This window comes from Lutjanus erythropterus, chromosome 7 (genome assembly GCF_056507025.1).
Source record: "Lutjanus erythropterus isolate fLutEry1 chromosome 7, fLutEry1.hap2, whole genome shotgun sequence".
In the NCBI taxonomy this organism is placed as follows: Eukaryota; Metazoa; Chordata; class Actinopteri; order Lutjaniformes; family Lutjanidae; genus Lutjanus; species Lutjanus erythropterus.
The window spans coordinates 12342136-12365712 of NC_139323.1; the positions used below are offsets into that span (position 1 = coordinate 12342136).

Genomic DNA, 23577 nt, shown 5'->3' on the forward strand with positions numbered 1-23577 from the left:
ATGAATGTGTTAGGGACCCACCCCAAATTAAAAATACACGTTCCTCTTACCAGTAGCGCTGTTTATCAGTCTGGTTTGTTTTGGTGTGAGCGGCAGAATTTTGGAGATGTTGATCATAGAGATGTCTGCATTCTGCATATAATGGAACTGGCACCAGCCTCGCTGCTGTCTCTCTCCAGAAATCATGACCCCGTTATTATCTGCAGTAGAATCTACCAGAATTACTTTCTTTTAGCCTGAAAGAAAATAGTGCCTACATGAAACTGCTCACAACAACATCTGTGGATTATCTTGAGTAACCATGTTACAATTTCTGGAAAAAGACATTGCTGTTGATTTTTACAAATGGACTTTTTGGTGCTTTCAGCACCATAAGCTGAGTGCTATTCAGTCCCATTATACTGCAGAAAAAACAGAAATCTCTACAGCTGATATTTCCACAACTCAGCAACTCACACTAAAACAGTCTAGATGGACATTTGATTCTGGGGTAGACTATCCCTTTAAAAGTGGATAAAGGGCTGGGATGGGGTGGATTTGCAAGGCAGGAGTTGCTCATCTCTGATTGGATGGTGTTCACATTCTTTTTTTATACATATTTCATGACATAGGAAGGGGTCCACTCTTAAGCTGTGGCAAGGTTCAGGGTTCATTTAAAACACTAGATATCCAGCCATTTTCAACCCATGAAATGGTTTTTTTTTAAAGAAATTTAGTAAGAAATGCCAATATTAACACCAGATTTAATTTGCTTCTTCACAGTACAATTACATAATTTATATTACATAATCCCTTGTTATTTGTCTCATTGTTTTGCTGTGCTCACGATGTTTCACCAACCCAAAATGTTGCTATTTGGCATCTTGATATCTTTACAAACAGTTCGGAGAAAGCCTACTCTGACCTCTGAAAATCAAATCTCACGCCTGTACATCTCATGATCATTTTTTCTTTGACAGCAGAAAAAAACAAAACAAAACACAAGCAGCTTTTTGGAAGGCAGTGACACAATGTGTGCTGTTTTATTACTGGGTCTGTGACTTACTGTGCAACAGTATAGTGTCATATATTAAATGCTTTACACAACCTTTTAAAAAATGTGAATGAGAACTATGCAATGCTCTGGACATGAGTTAGAAGCTTTTCTTTAAATTCAACCGTTTTACAGCTTATAGAAGCAATAAGCCAGCATTGCTGCACGCCAATCCATATACAGTCATTTTACTCCACTATCAGTGGTTCTGCATGCATTTGTGTTTGTTGTATCAAGGACATCCGTACACACACACAGTTAAAGAAATGCAACATTGGTTATTACGCACTCTCTCACACATACACACAGGCGCACACACACAAATCTAGACATTTCTCTGAAGGAGTTAGAGAGGTTTCTGACACACACTCTGAAGCATCAGGCTTTCAGAGCCTCAGGGGGACAATGTGATTGACGTTCTCCCAAACAAGTGGAACAGAGTCACAAGACACTTGAAAAACACCCACTTGCTCTTTCACAAACAAACACGCCCGAGACTGTGAAGGACGACGGAGCGACGGGGACAACGGTGGCAGTGATTCCTGATCAGAGCAGGAGGTCTGTGACTGAGGGCAGCAGCTCGGCTAGCTCCGACTCAATGTTGGCCGTCTGAGTGACGGGGTTGCCACGGAGATCAAGGCGCTTCAGCTTGGGGCAGGAGGCCAGCGGCTGAAGATCTGCCAATGTGGAGATTTCTGTGCATTTGGGTTAATGAAAAAGCCTTCATGTGTGCTGTGGGAGTAACGTTAGTGGCAATTAACAGAAGGAGATCTGATACACATGCTCCCAAATCTGGCTCAAAAGTAAGATCCACATGCCAAATATGACACTCAGATATTAATTCAGTTTTCTAAATATAAAACCTGAAAGTCTACATTTAAAAGTATAAATCCACACTTTTGTTTTTGCTCCCATTTTTCAGCTGAAGCAAAAAAAAATGAAGACTTCTTTCATGAGTACAAAAGGTTTATTTCACACGTTTGTTCAAACCTGTTAGTGAGAACTTCTCCTTTGCCAAGATAATCCATCCATGATAAAAAAAGTCATGACCCGCCCGACTTTGTGTCTGATTTTCTGCTACTCATTGTTTCATTGGTTGGGTTGGTTAGGTTTAGACATGAGAAGCATTTGGTTAGGGTTGAGATAAGAAGATCAGGGTAAGCCACTCCGAGGCAGAGTGGGGTGGGTCATGACTTTGCCCTCCTGGGGAAAAAAAAATTATCTGTAGCCATATGGGAAATAATCATAGTTCAGTACTTAATAAGTGTCTTTTTTCCAAGAATTAAAACTGCACATTTTAGAGTGTCATTATTTGAGGGCTGACACCTCGTGGTTGGTTGGTCCCACAACCAAATTCTCGTTGGTCGGACAGTTGCTAGTGTTGCTTCAATAAGGAGAGAAGCCCTTAATTCATTAGTGTCAGGGGTGGGAGGGACCTGATGTATATTATTTTAGAGCAACTGTTGACTGAACATTTACTTGACTCCAAAACTTACTGACACCATGTCAAAGTACCAGCACAAATTACAAGTTACATCAGCCCCCAGCCTCAGAGGACAACATGTGTGTCTTTGGTCCATAAGACTTCCAGTAATGTTTCAAGTTCAACGATGGAGAAGCTGCAAACTGGAAACCTGGAAACTTTTGTCTCTGGTGTGTGTATAATGTGTATGTATGTTGTTACTTTATGGAAATTAAGTTGACAGACCTGCCCTGAAGGTAAACAACATTTAAGAGAAAAATGTTCAAACTGCAGAAATTCATGTGCTTGTTACACAAGATTTTCTTTAGGTGATTACAGCTCTACCTTTTCTTGCCACCTGTCTGAGGTACACCTATGCAACAATCCTCCATAAGCCACACCTGTCCGACAGATAGGATTATTGCGGTCAGCGACACCTATTTTAACCAACTTGTTAACAAAATTTGCTGGACAGAAATTCTTCTGTGTGCACAGAGTAAGTCTTAGATATTTCATATTTACTTATGGAAAAATTAGAGCAAAAACAGAAGTGTTCATATTTGTGTGGCGTGTACTTAGTAGTAGTTAGGTATGCACTGCTACTGTAATTCAAATACAAAAAAAAAAAATGAAAGTAGCCTCAGTGTCATGACCTGCGAACAACATTAATTGCTCTCAAGTGTATCAGAGGAAGCAAAGCATGAAGGGAAGGCATCTGCGGCGTTGATGTCTTGTTAAGTGTCTCTTCCCTTCTTAATGATGCTGTTTGCTCAGTGAAATTGCAGCGCTGATTTTATTTACTCAAAAGTTTCAGGTGCAAACAAATTATTCATGCATTGAGCTGGGGAGTCGTGTTACTGCTGCAATTTTCCAAACTCTATAAACACCATCTTTGTGTGCAGCCTTTTACATCACGCTCTTCACACACCGTCAGCTGCTCGCACACACTCTTTAGCGGGGTGGTTTTTCAGAGTTGAACTGATTCACACATTTCTTGAGTCACTAGTACACTGTGAGAGGAGTGTACAGATAGTATACATTGATCTATGACACTGATGCTAAAGTATTTACACAATCCAGAACAGGACATTCTCCAGCAAACAAACTCATGAATATGAATGACAGGTAACACATTATATTAAACATCATTAATAAATGGTAAATAGTTTATTAAACTTAAGTTAATTAGTTCACTGCTGTGTCACTAGCAAACAATAAACTTATATTGTGTTTATCAATTGTAAGTAATCAATTACTTATCTATTAATCATTAGTTTAATATCTAATACACGTTTATAAATTATATTGTATTATAACTAAGATGATCATAGTCACATTCTGATTGAGTTACTAAGCTAACAGTTTATTTTTGCACACATTATAACATTTTATACATGATAGTGAAGGAGCAATATGTAAGACCCTTGCATTTAAAAATGACTACTGCAGTCCAAATAGTGAGTTGGAGTCATAGATTGTATATTAAAAAGGTTGAAATCCTATTTCTATTCTATTCCTATTTCCTATTCCTATATCCTCCTCAGGATATAGGAATAGGAAATAGTCCTCCTCAGACCTGAGGCTCTGGCAGGTTGAAGCCACATGAACTCAAGACAAGTGCAACATCACACAATGAGAAACAGTGATGAGTCCTCCACTGTAGATTGATTTTAATTGTTAATGTAAAGTGTGTTATCCTGAAAATGAAAGCCCACTGTTTTGAAAATGACTCCATTAACATCGCTCAGTTGAACTGTGATAAACTTATAAATCCTGTTAAATGATTATTAATGATGTCTCATGGCTCATAAACGGACACTAACTTATTTGGTGAACATTCAGTATTATTTGAACTCTAATAAACATGAAGTGGTCAAACGATAACAGAAGTTTCGGCCTGGAAAGGAATTTTCAAAGGAGAACATGCTGGAGAAGCCAGCATGTTTCCTTCATCTCTGATGACATATCAGGGTCATTTTATGATTTAGTACAATAACTTGTGAATTTTCCCTGTTGTGGGATCAGTACAGTTTATCTTATCTCATATTACATATTTCTCCTTTAAGTACTTGTTAATGATTACCAAATGATTTGTAACCCTCTAAGAAATCGTACGAGATATTTGTAAGATCTTGTTAATGGTTAATAATTAGTTTATAAACCGTACATACACATTATTTGGATGGCAATTATAAAGTTGCGACTAATTATTGTAATAACTAACATACGTAACATTATACTTCTTGAACTAAGCAAAAGTAACCTATACGTATTTTAACCCAAACATTGATCTGTTTCTAATCCTACCAAAGTAATTTTTGTGGCTGTCTTCTTATAGTTCACCTGGACGTTACAAATTTATTATTGCTAACTTGACCATGGAGCCCTGCACTGACAAAAGTGACACTAGAGACAGCATCATAGTTTGAAGCGTTGGGCCACTGATGTTGTATTTGACGCGAGAGAACGTGTTTTTCTGAACATTATTTGGATGGCTGTTAGTTGCAAGTGATAAAAGTTTAAAATTGCATAATAAATGGTTTATAAAGCAAATGCAAACATTTGAATATTTGTTAACAGTGAAATAACTAAAGTTTAAGTAAGTATCAATTTACCATTTATTAATGATGGTTATTTTGAAGCGTTACCAGGTGGTTGACTCAAGGATACGGTTATTCTTCAACAGGACTTCCTCCAGTTTGGGAAGGTGATAAACTCCTTCCAGGTTTTCTATGCAGTTGTTATCAGCCTCCAAGACCTGAAAGCGTGACGAAGACATTTTAATCATGGTGCAAGAAAAGAAGTAATCAATATCTCAACTGTAATCTACCAATTGTGTGAGAGACAAAGAAGAGGAAAAGAACCACTGTCCATGTAGGACAGATGATTGGATTTGAATCACCTCCAGGCACTGCAACATGGCGAACTGAGGAGGCAGCCGCTGCAGCTGATTAGAGGACAGATTGATATGTGTAACCAATAAGAGCTGGTCCAGGTGGCATAAAGTTGTCAGATTCTGTTAGGAAAAAAAAACAAACAAACAATGAAATTACTTTTAAAGACTTCTCTTCAAATCCCTTTTCCTGAGGGGACCTTGTTTCTATCACTGAGTAAACAGACGAAATCTGACATATTTTATGGTTGTTTCGTATTATATTCAATGTATAACTATAGCAATAAAGAGCAATGGATAAACTACAATTTACCCAAACAGTGAGCTCAATAACTGCAGGAAGGTTGTGCAAAACCAAACAATTTAATACAGATTATTTCCTGTGAATATTATAGCAGAGTTGAGTTTTTTATTTAGTTTGACACTTAGTCTGACACTTCATTGTTCTATTAGTCCTATTTGGTTGTTTTAACTGTGTGCTTTTCTAATGTAGGAAGAGGCTATTCAGGGCTCTGTGAATAAAGCTCGTGTTCAGGTCTTGACCGTGCCCTTCCTGTCCTGTGAGATTTTTTTTTAATTATTATTGGTGATAAAACATTTTTAAAAAAGAGTGAAACAGACAATAAATAGAATTTACACAATGGACGTACAGGACATAGAGACAATAACACAAAGTAGTTAGAATGATGCATGTAATGATGTGATACGAGTCGACTTGCTGTAGATTAAGTAGAGTATGTGCTGGTAATGTCTGTGTGCCTGTGTGTGTGTGTGTGTCTGTATGGATGTTTGTATGAGAGGCAGTCATCCGTGTTTAGTGATCCTTGATAGGTTCGTTTTTGGAATAGAAGGTGTAGCATAATAAATAAGAAAAGACAAATCATAATAAATATGATGTAACACGTGTGATGTAATTATGCTAGTAATATAATAATAAAAGATTATATTATAATACTATAATAAAACAATGTAATATAATAAAAGCCATTAAAATGATTAATATCACAGTGGTGAGAGGCGAGGCCAGACCATGCCTGCAGAGAAGAAAGCAGATTCCTCCCACAAGAGCCTCCAGAAACACAAGCAGGAGCCTCAGCAGGAGACAGGCTGGGTGAGTTTTAGGGGAAGTGTTGCTTTAAACCGCACCCAGGCCAGGAGGAGGACGCTGGACAATTCCAGGTCACTCCCAGACTGTTGTGTCAGTCAGTCTGCTCAGGACTGACATGCTTCTTCAAGTTTATATCTTAAATAATAATCTATTTCATTTACTTTTCTTCACAGCATATTTTAAGAAGTATTCTTACAAGCTTAAGATGCGGAAATAAAAGAACAGTAAAAAAAAAAAAAAAAGCCATAATACGCAAATAGGATTTTTTATTATTCTGAACCAACCTTATCAGAAATACTGAAGACGCGCACTTCAGCGTACTCCATTTTCAGGATGGTGTTTTCAATCATGAACTTGCTGCACAGGTCGCTGTAGTATGCAGACCGCATGGAGTCCACCTCCTGAGGCAGAAAATGAGCCTTCAGTCAGTGATTTATGTCTCTTTACTGGTCAGTGTCAAACACCGTGCACGGCTGGTACTCACCTTCAGTGTTTGGAAGTGAGCGAGTGTCTCCTTTTCGTATCCCAGAGGGTCTAGCGCCCTCATCAGGAGGATAATGGTCAGTAAGCACCCTGCCAAGGCAAGCAGAATTTCTCAACATTATATTCAGAAGCAACAAACTTCAGTATTATGTATTTATGTGAAGTTGGTGCTACAGTCTAGTAAAGATCAAGGAGCAATGTAGACATACTGCATTAAAAAGTGCTTACACTTATTGAGTGGCTCCAGTTCTTGTAACTGGTTGCATGATTGTAGTTCTGACTGTAACACTGAGGTCTTTTCTACTGAGAGTTCACTCCTGCAGAGAAAAAGCACACTCACTTTTTTAGAAGTAGCTGATATTTAGAGAACAGGGTAAAATGTTGATATCAAAACAAAAAAGTCATGTATAATTTCATTATTCCATGCACATTCAATCTAATATACATGATTATCTTAGCCAGTAATATTCTGTTTTAGATGGGATTATTATTAATAAGGAAATAGAAAAATACATTCATACATACATACAAATTAAATTCAGTAGATTTAAGAATGTCACATACATTACATACATCCATTATGACATAATCGGCGTGTCACCATTTCAGTATTAAATCTAAAATCAATTGATATGACCTTTCAATTTCAATAATCAACTTGCGGATCTGGCATGTGTCTGAAGAAAAACATTTCAAAGGCGACACATCATAGACTATAGATTTTTTAAAGAAGAATTTGAAAATGTACATGACAGTTGTGAGGGCAAAAAGCCCCACTTTAAATGGAGAAATCAAATGGAATCATAACCTTCAATTCAAATCGAAAGTCATATCACTCCTATAACATAATATATACTTAACACTGGCCAGTAAGACTAGTAGATTAGATTTGCCGTCATTTAGGATGGCAGAAACATTTAGAAAAGATGATGATGACAGAGGAAATTTAGACAAACTTTAGGGCAGGATGCGATGAGGATGAGAGTTGTGGTACACGGCACAAAATTAACTTTTTCACCACATTCACAAAACTCACAGCTAATCAATGCTCAAAATGCCAGACAATCTGCTTGATAAATCAGCAGGCTGATTAAACTATCATTTGTCTACCACTGACTTTTACTCTTAAAAAAAAAAAAATCTTTAATGTGCTGCCACTGTTCCAAAGACAGTACCTGAAAAGTTCCTGATCCGTAGCAGAATCCCGACACCAACTCTCAGTTCGACCTTTGCAGGGTAAAAGTTCACAGAGTAAGCAGAAAGCTGGAAGAGACATACATCAGCAAAGATCGTTTGTAAAGATATTCATCACCTGTGTACAGAGCACAGTCTCTGTGTGTGTGTTTTTCAGTCCAGTGCACAGTCAGATTGTGTTCATTTGTGATGTCGCTTATTGTTCCAGGAGGAAGATCACAGATCTGAGACAGTGTTAAGGTTTTTAAAAAAGAACAGAAGGTGGTTTATTTATTCCACATGTGAATAGAAAGAATCTGAGTCTGACATAAATTAGCCACCCCTGAATGAAACCCACCCAGGTCCACAGCGTGAGTGTGCATAGTAAGTCCACAGCTCATTTCCATGCCAATATGGCAGACTGACAGCTAGGCAGTGGGACTAAATATAACATCCTTGATGGAATGGCTAAACAGTAATTTAGACAAGCTAGAATTTAATAAATTATTTTAAGTTTGCACACAAACCCGTAAAACATTATATCAATGAGCATGACACATTATTCTGCATAATTTGGTTTGGACAAAAAAGAATTAAAACGCAAATTTAAATCTGGTAACATTTGAGAGTGAGATAAATCTTGAAAGTATCCAACTAAAAAAAAAAACAAAACACACACCCTCCCTTCAGGCCTGCGTGTAAAGCCAATTCCTAAAATCTCATGAATGCACACTGCCTCACTACTGCTGAAGGACAAGTCACTTACCGTATCCGACTACCTCATGTCTCATTCGCTTGAAAGAAAATACCAAACATTATCAGGATGAATGCAAACAACCAACATGGCTATTGTTACTCACACCTGTCAAGCTATCATATTAGTTTAGGGACTTTCTTTGTCATTCTTGTGCAACTAAGTCACTATGGCTTTAGCAATATATCTCATTTACACTGATCAGCCACAACATTAAAATCAGTTGCCTAATGTAGTAATACTGTGTGGCTATGACTTGTGCCCTCAAAACATCACTGATCCATGGAGGCATGGACTCAACAAGACTTCTGTGGTATCTGGACCAATATGTTTGCAGCAGATCCTGTCAGTTGTGAGGTGGTGGCCTCCATGGATCTGACATGTTGTCACATCCCACAGACGCTCAATAAGATTGAGATCTGGGGAACTTGGAGGCCAAGTAAACGCCTTGTCAGCACCAGGCCGTCACATTTCATCACTCCATGGACACTCACATGCTCACTGTAGCCACTTCAGGTGGTGGTCAGGGGTCAGGATGTGCACTCTGACTGGCCTGCAGGTACTAAGCAAGCTGTGAGATGTGACACATCTCTATCACAGCGAGCATCAACTTTTTCAGGAAGTTTTGTGAAAGCAGCTTTTCTGTGGGATTGGAACTGACGTGTTGCCCTGAGTCTAAACTGTGAACATCACGTCAGAATTACAGGTTCTGTCTTGTCCGTGTATATTTAAGCAGCAGCAAATCAGCAGCCAAGATTTCTGTGCAATTTTCCTTTGATATGTGTGAATGTTCCTGATCATCTTTCCATTAAAGCACATCAGTATGTTTGTGCGTAGTGACTGTGGTTAAAGCTCCAGTAGGCAACACTGTTTTGGCATAATTGAGAAATAATTTCATAAAAACCTTTCAGCATATTGTAAATCAGGTGTTGTGGGTGACAACTTCACTTCTGCACCTCCTCTATGGCTCTGTTTTCAGCATTTAGAGAATTTGCCCCGTGACGGTAGACTTAAACCAATAACAGGTCTTTTAGGATCTGGGGGACGACTCCTACTAGTGCAGTGTGCATGTTCCTTCAGTGAGATCCTGAATCAATGATGGAAACTACTGCAGGAAAAGTCATTATAAAACGGCATTATAGTAAATTGAAAAGAGCCTAATGAGCAACATGCTCAACTCAGGAGTTTGTCAGCTCACTCGGTTACTTCTCAGTTAACCTTCAATTGTGTTCATTCACATGTATCACAGAGCTTTGCTGAGTGCCAAGAGGACCAGGAGGAGCTGAGACACAGAGCCAACAGACAGCTGCTCAGAGCCGGGGAGCTCTGGTGGCAGACTGGCGCTTCTGGAGGAAAAAAACACCAGAGTTGCTGTGATGCCAGCTACTTTACTGGCAGGAGAGGAGCTCAGGGTGTCTAGTTCAAACTATTGGGATTAAAAAGAGGATTTATCTTCACATCTGCTTCAACCTTCTGCAGCAACAGTGAAGAAATCATGAAGCTGTGGAGCAGCTCAGCGTTTGTTTGTTTTTTTTTACACTTTTGGGATTAAAAAGTGAATTTATCTTCATGTTTGCTTGTAAACCTGTGTGGAGCAGCACCATGGAGGAGCCCACCACACTATTTACAGGGTGAGTGAATGACAATTACAGACACCGTGCTTTTGTACTGACATTTTTGGCCACGCAAGTCAAACCGTATTGATGCTGAGCTGCATTTTCATGACCGTTTATATCGCAGTGAGCCGTGCCCAACAAGAACCACGAGCCCGACTCGCCTCCAAGTGGGCTGCAGTCACGTCGCACTGACCGCGGCCCAACTGTGGCGAGCCTCCTTTCTGTCCCTGTTGTGATATGGGGCTCATGTGTGAGCAGCAAAGCAGAGAGAAAGACATTTTTCAAGTCTCTTTATGTTCAGCTCTCAGTACTTCTGTATCTCCACACTGACTCTTTATGTTTTTAAACGTAGTTTCTCTCCTCTGTCAGTGTTTTTTTCTGTCAGGTGTCTGTTTTATTACACACAGTTAATGTCTGTCGGTCTGTGCTCGCTCATGACAGCCTCGTTAACTGTTGAAGGGCAAGCTGCTTGTCTAGTGGGAGGGGCTCAGGACACAGAAAACAAAACCTAACTCAGAAGAGACTCAAAAATCAACTGTTTTCAGGCTTTCTACCTACTGCAGCTTTAAGAGAGAGAGGGAAAAAAAGTGCTGGCGGAAGCACTCAGAGCAAATAGGTGTTGGGAATTAGAGCAGAGGGAGTTTAGTAGTGAAGTTTAGTGGCAGTAAATGTATAATGCAAACTGCAGAAGATGTTCAAGATGTTCCTGTGTCTTGTTTCCCAGCTGCTGGGTAAAGTGAGAGAGGAGTCTGTGAGAAAGCAGAGCGGAGGGAGCTGCTCTCTGGCTGGGGAACACACTCTGCTCCATCTAGGTCACAAGATGTGGATGAAATACATTTTTTCGCTGCCTTTTTACTAGACTAACCTCGTGTTTACACAAATATTGCGAAAAATAGACTTGAGGTCTAAATAAATGCTTCGGGTTGCATTTATATCCGCCAGATCCAGCTGGCACGTCAGACACACAGAGCTGGTGCAGACAGCTACATAGATAAAAATGAGAGCATTTTAAAATTATTTTTCTGGGCTTTTTATGATAGTGCAGCTACAGAGAGACAGGAAAGGGGGGAGACGGAGTGAGGGGATGACATGAGGGCCGCAGGCTGGAACTGAACCCACGGCCACTGCAGAGCACTGATAGCTTCAGTACATAGGGCAGACACTCCACCAACTGAACTATAAGGGCACCCAAAAATGAGCTTTTCTGATGTAGGAGTGAAAAAGGTGTCTCTTATAGTTGAAACAGGGGGTCAGCCTTCAATCCACAAGTACACCAATCAGCCTTGAGCACCTATGACCCTGTCACCAGTTCCCCAGTTGTCGTGCTTCCAATACACCAACTTATAGAACTGACTGATTGTTTACTTGCTGACTAATATATCCAACCTTGAAAAGGTGGCATTGTAACAAGATAATGAATGATATTTACTTCATCTATTAGTGGTTTTTCATGTTGCAGCTAATCAGTGTATTGATTGCTGTCAGGATGTGATGAGAATTTCAACAAATATAGCAAAAAGCGCTTCTGAAATACATCATGTAACCTAGTTTTAAAGTCAAAATAACAGGTCATGCCTAAGGGAAAAGTAACTTGACTGATTCAATACAATTTAAGGAAGACTACAGGTTGATTCAACATTCTCACTGTGTGTCCACATACAATCCACGGGTACACACACATGTGCAAAAAAAAGTGTGGCCACAGCTGCATCTGCTCTCCCCTTGTAGAAAATAATATTAACACAGAATTATTGAATATAAATGGAAAGGAATGGATACAGACAAATTCATAAGAGCTACTGAGCTCATGTGTTAACAGATCCATTTCCATGACAACTGAGCAAACTCCATCCAGACTGTGCGATTTGGTTAAAAAGCCCTTGAGTTGGAATTGCTTTGTCAAAATATTAACACACATTAGTCCATATTAATTATCTTTTTGGAATTGAACCAACACTTTTCCCCTACAGAGAAGAACAATGTCGGGTACAGAGAGCGCTCTTGGAGCTGTGGGGAATTCAACAGTCACAATGCATTCCTCCTACAATGCAAGTATGTCAGCTGCTTTTCTGAATAAACTTGGTGTCTTCTGTGTCACTGTGACCTGACAAGTTAGACAAGCTTAAAAAAAAATCACAACAGGAGGTCTCACTACACACCTGTGGTGGAGGTATCAATAACATTTCTTTCCAGAACACTGATCAAAGTGTGATGAAACTCTTTCTTTTCATTCATGCACATACACAGCATCTTATCAGCGTGTGGTATGTGAAGAATGACGAGAACAGAATGGTAAAATAGCAGCTCGTTCAATCAGCAGCACACAGTTAGAGTGATAAAGTATGGAAAAGGATACCCAGACAGGGCTGTGTTTAAAGCGTGGGTGGACGCTCCTCCAGTCCACTCTCTGAGGCTGACCGTCGAGCACCAACAGCAGGCCGACAGACTGCGCCTAACAGAGCAGAGGCAGGAAGAGATGCTGTTGGGTAAATGCATGCTACCATATAGTATGGACACTTCATCACAGTAGGGCTACAACTAACAATTATTTTCTCAGTCGATTATTTTCTCAAGTCAGAAGATGTTAGAAAATGTTAATCAGTGTTTCCCAAACCCTTGGATGACATCCTCAAATGTCTTATTTACTCACAACCCAAAGATATTCAGTTCACTGTCAAACAGGAGCAAAGAGAACAGAACATATTCACATTTAATAATCTAAAATCAGAGAACTTTTATTTTATTTAAAAAAAAGACTGAAACTGATCAATTGATTATCAAGATAATTTGTGATTAATTTAATAATCAATTAATTGAATAATACATCAATCACTGCAGCTCTACATTAAAGTTACATAACTCAAAATTGAGCTTACTTTTTTTAAAACTCCTCACAGTCAGCACCAGATCAGTCTGTGTGGACTAAACTATGGAAAACATCTAAAAGAAATAAATAAAAATTAAAACAACCTGCTACTTGGACTACATTAAAGACTTGTGCCAGGTGGGGAAAAGCAGCAAGAGAGGACATAAAGAGGACTGGCCTCGTCAATGGGGACATCATAAGTCTCTTAAATTGCACGCATGCATCCCTCACTTATGTCTTTCCCTGCCTTTCAAGTAGAGACGCAAGGAAACCGTGCGAGTTAAGAACAGTCTGCAGACAGTATTTATACTGTCTACTGTGTCTTGATCTGAGGCAGGGGGCGTGTCAGCCAAGTACAAGATACCCTCATGTATCCTAACTCATCACTCCTCAGCGATCCTCCCTCCTCCAAGTTGAAATAAGAGAGTGGGGATGTCTGCAAGATGGCGGACCAGAAGAACCCCTGTTACAAGTGAGGATTGTGGAGTGAGGAAACGACAAATAAGAGACTTGGGATGTACCCAGTTATTTTTGTAGAAGAGCCAGATATGAAAAAAGTAAAGTATCAGTGACTGAATATTTACATTTTCTATGTCTAGCCTGTAAAGTCAGGAATTTAATATTTGTAAAACAATGCCCATTATTATTTAATTCCTCCACTCCATTTTCACAATTGGAAAATATAAATTATGTACAAAAGTACAGGAAAACAAAAAAGAAAAAACAATGCATCTTTAGAATCTTACATTAGAAGCAGCTTCTTGTTGTGCTCTACTAATTTCCCTCTCTTAAAACTTTTTAAAAAGTTAATACTTTTTTCACATTCATAAATGAGCAAAGGGCCAGATTGAGGTGATGTGATGTTGTAATGTTGACGAGAACTTGTGTCCAAAAACAAACAACAGGGTTGACAAGCACTGCTGTGTATCATAGCGAATATATAGTACTGCATTTTTTGGACATGATTTGTTCTGTATTTTTGTACTGCATTAGCCAAAGGAATTTGGTTTAGTAAAATAAATCCTCCTGAACCATTTCACTGATGACAGCATGTCTACACAGGAGATATTTCAGCTTCTTTCTGCTTCACACATTTCTTACGGAACAGAAAAGCGTCTGAGTGTATTTTTTACACTTCAGGAATATTTTCATTCATTTACACACATAACTACAGCGACTGTGTGTTGGGTTCTGAGTGCTGCCAAAACACGGGTGACCTGCAGTATATTCAATACTGCGCCTGAACGCATCCTGTGTTGACACAGATGGAACAAGCTGCTGCTGCTCTGCTAAAGTGCTGCTCACACTATGCTTCCTGTGCAGAGACTGTGATTAATTTCTGCTTTATACACTGAGAGGTCGGACAACTCATGTGGTAAAAAAGTTTGAAAACTGAATTTAAACAAGCTACCTCAAGGAAATAGTAATAAATATTCTTGATGTTTTTAGGTAGGACGTGTTGGGTTACATCTTGGATGTCAGATCAACTGCTGTGCTGAGCTGCATGTTGGTAAAGAGAACTGTTTGTACAGTTTCCAAAAACTGTACTCGGTATAGAGAAATGCACCCAATTGTCAAAAAACTGTAAGATATGAAAGCTCCATTTGATGTATATAAGTGAAGATGCTTACATTAACAGGCCTAGAGAAGGCGACAGCCACTCTCTCCTCATCCCGACTGACATACACACAGCTTATCATCTCCTCACGTTCCGCTGTTAAACAGACATAAAAGTTAGGTTTGTGCAACTCATGTTTGATAAATAAATGGATTAAAGCAAAAAAAAAATCTGACTGAATCTGCAAAAGAAGTTACAGAGGAAGCCTGCCGCATTAGTTCTTCGACCCCAGCTACACAAACAGCACGATATGTAAAATTTTGAGATTTCAGCACCACCGCACACACCCTCTGCTGCTGTTCTCTCATGCAGCCACATTGCAATCAGGATTTAACCTACACTTTTATTAAATACTTAAGACCAACAGGGTCTGAAGGGAAGAAAATGATTTTGAACAGATTTTCTATTGTTAGTTTCCTTCGACATAATTTCAAAGCCGGTTTCAAACTATAAAATAAAGTCAGGTTTTCAGAACTCTGAATGAAAGTATTTAGTTTCAGAATGGGTGAAACCTCTTGAGTAAACAAATCTGTTAATATAATGTGATATTGTGTCTCTAATTGGCTACAAGTTTAGTGCTCATATTAAATGAAATTCCATTAAATTAAATTCTCGTAATATAAGGCTCCTTCATGGTATACTGACTACCCACATTTTGATTAAACCTGAGCCTCTCTTGTAAAAGACATTTTTATCCAGTGAGACATTAAAACAACATTATCCCTCCCTTATTCAAATGTGCTGTCAATACACATCACACTGACATTTAAACATAAAGACTAACAACTATAGCTTATGTGTGTGTTAGATGTGAGAGGAAAGTGGAGATTGGAAGAAAGTTTCAGAATGACAGAGACACTGAATGTCTCCATAACCATTAAAACTTCCACACTGCCTACATGAGAAGCCCTTTGCATCGCAGAAAGCACAAACTCATGCTTTTCATTTCAACACATATTAATCATGAATGGACTATGGATGTGAGTTGCGCTGCTACAGCGCGTCTTCATCTACAGATCTCGCCTTTTGTCATTCCATGCAACACATTAGCAGAGACTATACAGTGAAAATAATCTATTGATCTATTGATAGTCCTATGGACATCATACCAGCAACATGACAACTTTCACTGCAGTTTCACTGTCTACATGTGTAGGATATGTCACAGACATGAAAAAACAGGGTGAAGGGCAGTAGCCAGGCCGTAAACAGCGCTTGTACAGAGACACGGCAGCTCATCATATGACTGGCTGAAACAAGTGATCAATCTGTAGTGCATGTAGTGCAGCAAAAGGTGCCGTATTGTAAGATCATGACTGATGACACACAATATTTGTAGACTGAATGGCAACCTTCACATTTAAATTGAGATTATGCTTGTACAAGTCATCTATATATCACCTAGTGTTGTGACCAGCCCCTCCACATACACTGATCTCATGCATGTCCTCTCTGGAATCCAAATGATGGGAATCCGTAGTAGCGACTTTAATCCACATAAATGACCAAACAGAGCAAAAATGTGCATGCACATGACAAACTGGCCTGTACTTTCATACAAATTTGCACATATAGACGCAATAACAGATGAACATACCTCTGCCTAGCAACCAGCGATAGTAAAACCAAGCACTCTGGTCATTGGGGTCAGTGAAGAAAGCATTCTGTACAAGCTCATATTCTGAAAAGACAAAGGGTATAGTTAGATGCTAAATGTGTTGAATTACACATCAGACATCACTTGTACTGTTTACAGTCACAGTAAAGCATCAGATTGCCCCCTGGCTGTTACTATTAGGTACTGCTGACTGAACAGCCTGGCGATACATTTCCTGAGTGGTCGTTAAGTTTTACCTTTGAGGAGCTGCTCCTCACAGACGCGATGAGAGTGGGTTTGCGGAGAAGGTGGAGGGGAGGACTGGGGAGGCTCGCGGCACGGTGACGGGGGCTCAGGAGACTCAGGGTGGAGCAGTGGCAGTAAGGTGCTGCGGTAGTGCCAGCTGGAGTAGTTGGAGAAGTTGGAGCCAATAAGACGATCAGTAAAACCCAGCTCCTGATCAACGGGCACACCAGACATCTTCACAACCATCCGGCGATAATCCCAGCAGTGGACTGGTTGAGACGGGACAATATGGTACGAGACAGGGGTGTAAACAGCATGGGGACATACTATGTCAAAATAAAAGTAACACTTTATTTGAAGGGGTGTGCATTACACTGTCATTACACTGTCATGACAGTCAACTACGTCATGTATATGAAGGAGTCTTCATGAATGTTTTTGACTTGTATCAGTCGGTCAATTCTGTCATTTAAAAGCAAAGTTGACAATGTTTGAGATGTCTTTGTTATGACAGATAAACATTATCAAGCTTAAAGGAACAGTGCACTCCAAAATCAAAAATATATATTTTTTCTCTTACTTGTCTTATCTGTAGTACTGTAAGAGATAGAGATAGACAGCGATAGATAGTTTTAGAGATATCAGCCTTAGAGATGTCTGTCTGCCCTCCAATATAATGGGACTGAAGGGTACTCAGCTTGTGGTGCTCAAAGCCCAAAAAGTACATTTAAAAAAAATCAATCAGTGTCTCTTTCTAATTATCATGACCCAGTTACTCAGGATAATCCACAGACCGCGTTGTGAGCAGTTTTACTTAAGAACTCCTTCCTTTCCAGTGGAAAAAACTATAGAAAGAGAGAGAAAGGAGTTCCGGTAGAGTCTTAAGTAGTTCTAGCAAATTTTACAGGAGAAAGTAAGTAGTTCCTAGAAGAAACTGCTCACAACAAGGTCTATGAATTACCTTGAGTGACCAGGTCATGTTTTTAGGAAAGATAGACTGGCCTTGAGTTTTTAAAATGTTTTTTTCTTTTTTTGTCCTTTGAGCACAACAAGCTGAGTGATACTTAGCCCCATTATGTTGGAGAGATGACATCTCTACAGCTGATATCTCCAAAAAAATCTAGCTGGATAAACAGCACTACAGGCCAAGGGGAAAATATGTATTTTTGATTGTGCCAGTTAAAAAAAATGTACAGCCTTTAACATTACATTAAATTGTCGTGTGTGGTTGGTTTTGTCACTGACCATCATGAGACTTTTATCATGAATATTTTTCTTGACCTCAAGTCAAGTGATACATTTTTACATTTTTGACTTGTCATAAAGCTATCATTATTTTTTATAACACTGTCAAATGCTTTTGTATACATACATACTCTTTAATGTAATGTTAAAATAAAAAATAAATAAATAAATAAAAAAGTTTTATAATGTCAGTTTGTCAAAAGAAATACATCTGAAACCATGTCAACATTGCATTAAAAATGACATATTTGACCAACCATTTAATGTTTATGAAACTTCTATGATTGTCTTATTTCCTGTCTCCATTACTCACAGTTGCGGTCATCCAGGCTGAGGCAGCGATCACACAGGCTCAGCTCTCTGGCCCAGTCCGGTCGAGGCAAGCGGGCCGACACCCAGCCTCGGTGGTGCCAGCTGCCGTAGGACTTCGGGTTCACCTTCAGGCAAGACTCCAGAAACGAAAGCTCAGCCTCGTAAATCTTTTGCACTTCATCCTCGTCCCTGGAGCAGATATGAAGAAACAAAAACACAATGCTCCTGTCACATCTCACCTGCTTTCCCCTTCATTAAGAGTGACACTGTGAATCTAAATGGGATGAGATAACTGGTAATGATCTAACTTCACAGTCTCCAGGTGCATCAGGATCTCTCTTCTGTAGTTCCAGAGGGTTGCGAAGTCAGGATTGGATGCTAGTAGCTGCTGGGTCAGCTGGAGAGCCTCATCGTCACAAATACCCTCTTTCCTCTGTCATACAAGAAAAAGTGATGAGTGTGAGGCAAATACACAGAGAGACAGCAAAGCAGACAAACATTAAGAGGAACATGACATGTGAGAAATGAAAAGAGAACAAACGAAAACAGAAAATGATAAATAGGCACGGCTTAGTCACCAATACTATTCCATAAGCACTAAGCAGAGGTAAATAGTACCTTTTCTGGGGACTATTTTTAGTTGTCAACTAATGCACCTTTCAAATTCTTGCAAGTATTTACAGCAGCAGGACGGTACGTGTGTATATTATATTCAAAATGAACTACAGTGTGTGTTCATGGTAATGAAGGATGATGTTGTCCAGTGTTGTGATGAGATGGTCAAGTACATCAGGCTTTAACAACACAGATAACACTGGTTAAAGGCAAAGTTTGGATTGTTAGAAGCAGGATTGTACAAGGTACTTGTACAGTGTATTACCTACAGTCAATGGCAGTCCACATGGCCCCAGTTTGGAGAAGCAGAGAGGGGAACCAGCATGGAAGCTTAGCAATGAACTGCTGTGGACAGGGTCAGCAACAAAATGTATTTTAGCCACTTAAAGATAAATATTGCTCTCTCCAAACCCACCAAACTTCATGGGGGAAATGAGTAATTTTACCTTGAAGAACACAGGAATCATTGGTTTACCACTGCCTCAACCTGTTAGTTTTTTTGTATAATTGTGTGACTTCTGTTTTAAAATAATAGTTTGGATTCACCAAAGCCACACAATAACACAAACAAACTAAGAGAATGTGGCAGTGTGGATGAGCAACTCCCACGTACTGCAAAGTAAAATTACTGATTTCATCCATGAAGTTTGGTTGGTGTGGAGAGACTGATATTTGGCTTGTATGACGGTGGTTTCCAATCAGAAAAGGATGTCTAATGGCAAGGTAAAGCTGTGAAAATATTCTAAACATAGCTTACACTCAAACTAATACTGATATTTTTTTAGGTGGACTTTTTTTAAAGTGACTAAAATACAATTTGCTCTTGGCCCCATCCACAGCAGTGCACTGCCCCCCGTCTCCATGCCCTTCCTCAAACTGGGGGCGTGCCAACTAGCATTTAGTGTACATAATACACTGACTATTTGGTAAGTACCTCATACAACCCCACATCAAACAATCTTATACCTTTAATAGGATCAGTTCATTTTTATTCTTTAGTCTTTCTAGACTTTTTGAAATAAGTGTGATATACAGTATCATCATCGTTATCATTTAAAACATTTGGTGAAATGTCTTTCTGAAGAACCTTGGAAAAACAGGCATCACGTGCAGCCACGTATATCTTAAGTTTCTTCTCCCGCTCCTTTCTTTTCTCCTCCTCCTGCTGGGCTGTAGATTTAATCTTCACTCTGCCATGCTATGGAAGAAAAAAAAGGAAAGTGAGTTACAGTAAGTGCAGTTCACTCTGCTGGTAAAAGGTTATTATAAATAATTTATTACCCCATATACACCATGAACATCTGTATCAAAGCTACGAATATGTGTACATATCAAGAGGAAATGAGTAAATGATAAATGTTTTACCATCTTTCTGCTTGTGATGAAGACCTCCCCAAAAATCTGTTAATGAAAAATGGGGAGTAAGTTAATAGTCATGGTTAGGCCTGAAGAACGTTCACATGACACAGACGCACAGAGAGCTGACAGACAAACAGACGGACAGACAGATATAAAAGTTATGACAAGTCAATATTATAAGCTCCACCGCTGACTAATCATCAGTATTCGGTGTTTTAACCTCAGTAAGCTTAAAACACTAAACACAAACAGCCCTGAGTCTGAAGTTAGCTTGCTAATTAGCTCCGTTGTCACTGAACAACACTGGGCTGGGTTCATTCAAACCAGAACACAACAGCAATCTGCGACTCAAAAGACATTTTCATGGAAGATAAACGCTGCACGCCGCATTAATTATCAGATAAAACACCTACCTGTTGTGGTTCTCGGCCTGTTTTATGTTTTTCAGTGGGAAAGTTGATTTGTCATGTCACTATGAGGATTTCTAACGACTACAATTCTCCACTTCCGTCTCATGGAAACTACGTCATCGAGAGGGTGTTTTCCTCATGGTTTTCCTGACCGCGGTATTCTGCAGCCCTCCAGTGGTGAATACAGTAAACAGCACACAGATAAACTGTAGACAAATGAATAAATAAATCCTAACATGAATAAATGAGGTGTTACGTTAAATATCTATCTATCTATCTATCTATCTATCTATCTATCTATCTAACTAACTATCTAACGATCTAATATTTAGAAAATTCAAAAACTTGTTTAAAACTAAAAATGTAAATAACAAACTGAAACAACTAAATAGTTTTTTAAGTTTTTTAGTTATTATGTGAGAAAAAGGATTCTCACATAATAACTAAAAAACTTAATATTTTGTATGGCCTGCTTTGGCCTTTTATAACAGCTTGCATTCTTGCTGGCATTGTTTTTATGTACTTTTCAACAGTCTCTTCTGTTATTGAGCTCCAGATAGTTTCTAGCTGTTCCCACAGACTTGCTTTAATGAAACTTTTGTGTGATCCAGTGTTTGTACTCCCTGGCAAATCTGAGATGATTCTGGATGTTTGCAAACCTCAATAATGGCTTCTTAGCAGCTAGTCTTCCCTTTAAGCCTTGTTCCATCAGTCGTCTGCTTATGATCATTCTGGAGATTTTCTCAGACTCTGATCTAGAAGCATTTATCTCTGCCTCAAGATCAGCAGTGGTCTTCCTTCTGTCTCTAGTACTTAAAATCTTGAGGTGTCTGACATCTGCTTCAGTTAACCTTCATTTCCTGCCTCTTCCTTGGCGCATTTTGTAAGTACCAGACTCGGCAATTGACTCCAAAGCAGACTTGACCACACTGTGAGACATTTTATGTCTTTCCCTGTTTGTCACAGAGACCATCCAGCATCATGAAGTAGTTTAATGCAGACTCTTTCATTTTCATTTTGAACAGTAATGAAGAATTTCAAACTGAATTCAACTTTTTATACTCAAATTTGGGGCTTCTCTGAGAAGTCAGAAATCAATCAAGCGTAACACTCAACCACTAAAACTATTTTTTCTGTCCAGGAATGCAAGTAAATAACTTTAATTTTACATCTTAATCAAGAAATAATTGTGCTTTACAATTTTTTCTGTTTTTTTGGAAAACAATAAATTCCAAAATTCATGGATAACAATAATAATTCTATTTTAGCATTAAAAATATCATTTCGGTTAAAGAGCTCCTACATACTGGTGTATTAACCATTACAGAAACATAAAAAAATATTTTGATAATTACCAGTGCTGTTAATTTGGGGCAGCTGTGGGAGAAACCTTACACTGGGTTTTGGTCTAATAAATGTAAGCACTGTACATATATATATATATGTGTATATATATATATATATATATATATATATATATATATATATATATATATATATATATATATATATATACAAATACATACATATATTCATGAATACTTAATTTGTTTTTTATTTAAAACAAGACTTTTTAAATTACTACTTATAGTTATTTCAGGGGAATTTCATTTCATGACTTCACATTTATTTACCCTGTTTTTTTTTTTTTTGTTTTTTTTTAGCTATTTATTTTATCCTTTATTGTAGCAGAGAAGACCCACTGAGTCTGGCATCTCTTTTCCAGGTGGTGCCTGTGACAACCTAAAAAGGAAGAGAATATAGAAATATCACCATCAAAAAAACACGTTAGCCCATACCCCTACTGGTACGTGCACTCCTAAACGTGTAAGATTTACTGACTGATTTGTTTGAAATCAGGCAACCAGCTAGTGCTAAGAGTTTTTCTCATTAGTCTCACATACTAATAGTGGCTGGCTCATGTATAACAATGAATTAGTTTGTATATGAGCTGTTTTTAAAACAACCTTATAAATGGACTGATCAAGCAGCTCCACTATTGGCTGCTTTATCCTCTGAGTGTCTTATATCTTTATGCTGTTGATGTGTATGTATAAAGTAGTTTTTATTCTGCTGAACTCAGGTCTTTTGAACAAAGAAGTCTTACAGGATTAAAGGCTTGTATAACAAATATCTGTTTCTACCGAGTACTATCACCAAGGACACACAAAGAAAATGTTGTCGTACTTTTCTGTGAGCATATGAAATTATTTCACTAAATCTAAATGTGACATTACTTTTAACCCAGTTCAAAAAATTAATATCTAGTCACTACTAAAATAAGAGCCTTGTCTTCTGCAAAATAGACATAGACTTTGGTCTTTGAATGCATATGTCTGACATCTACAAGTTATGTACAGGGGTGTAATGATAAATGCAGGGGTGGGTAAACTACAGTTTACTCAGTTGACTGATACAATTGTTCTGAAAATCGATGAGTAAACAGCCTAATTTTAAATAGGTGATAAACTGATATTACTTAAGTTTAACCCCAATACACACCTGATTATATAAAATATATTTTTAAAAAAAAGAAAAAAAAAAGAGTATGATGATGTTAAAGCCAAGGATACAACCTTGAGATGTGAGCATGAAGATGCTATATAGTCGGTTAAAATATAAAAATGAACCCTTGTGATTCGTTTGAGTTTTATTGTTTAGCATTTATGTCACTGTACACTGCGCTCAAAAAAACAGTCATACCTACATTGTTCTCTCTGACACCTGAGCTCGACCGATGTGTTAGGGTCGTGCCTAGAAGGGAACTCTGGACCCGCGATAGATCCC

General features: G+C 38.6%; 1 protein-coding gene across 1 annotated transcript; it reads right to left on the minus strand.

The window, feature by feature from the left end:
• Window positions 1–989: 989 nt before the first annotated feature.
• rabggta (Rab geranylgeranyltransferase subunit alpha) lies at window positions 990–20516 on the minus strand. Its single transcript, XM_084722749.1, has 16 exons — window positions 20387–20516; window positions 20109–20219; window positions 18715–18839; window positions 18408–18595; window positions 16861–17118; window positions 16604–16687; window positions 15020–15102; window positions 12879–12974; window positions 8292–8397; window positions 8155–8206; window positions 7208–7296; window positions 6981–7069; window positions 6781–6897; window positions 5398–5511; window positions 5166–5253; window positions 990–1728 (listed from the first exon to the last, which is right to left on the minus strand). The coding sequence occupies exons 1-16, from the start codon at window positions 20387–20389 to the stop codon at window positions 1580–1582; spliced, it is 1752 nt and encodes a 583-aa protein (XP_084578875.1). The 5' UTR covers window positions 20390–20516; the 3' UTR covers window positions 990–1579.
• Window positions 20517–23577: the final 3061 nt, after the last annotated feature.

Bases quoted from the DNA above. Each gene is read 5' to 3' on its own strand.
- rabggta (XM_084722749.1), bottom strand. The intron at 17,119-18,407 runs GTGAGTAATGGA...CGTCTCAACCAG, and splicing joins CAGCCTGGATGACCGCAACT to TCCACTGCTGGGATTATCGC. The intron at 8,398-12,878 runs GTATCCTTTTCC...ACACTGTCTCAG, and splicing joins TTAAACACAGCCCTGTCTGG to ATCTGTGATCTTCCTCCTGG.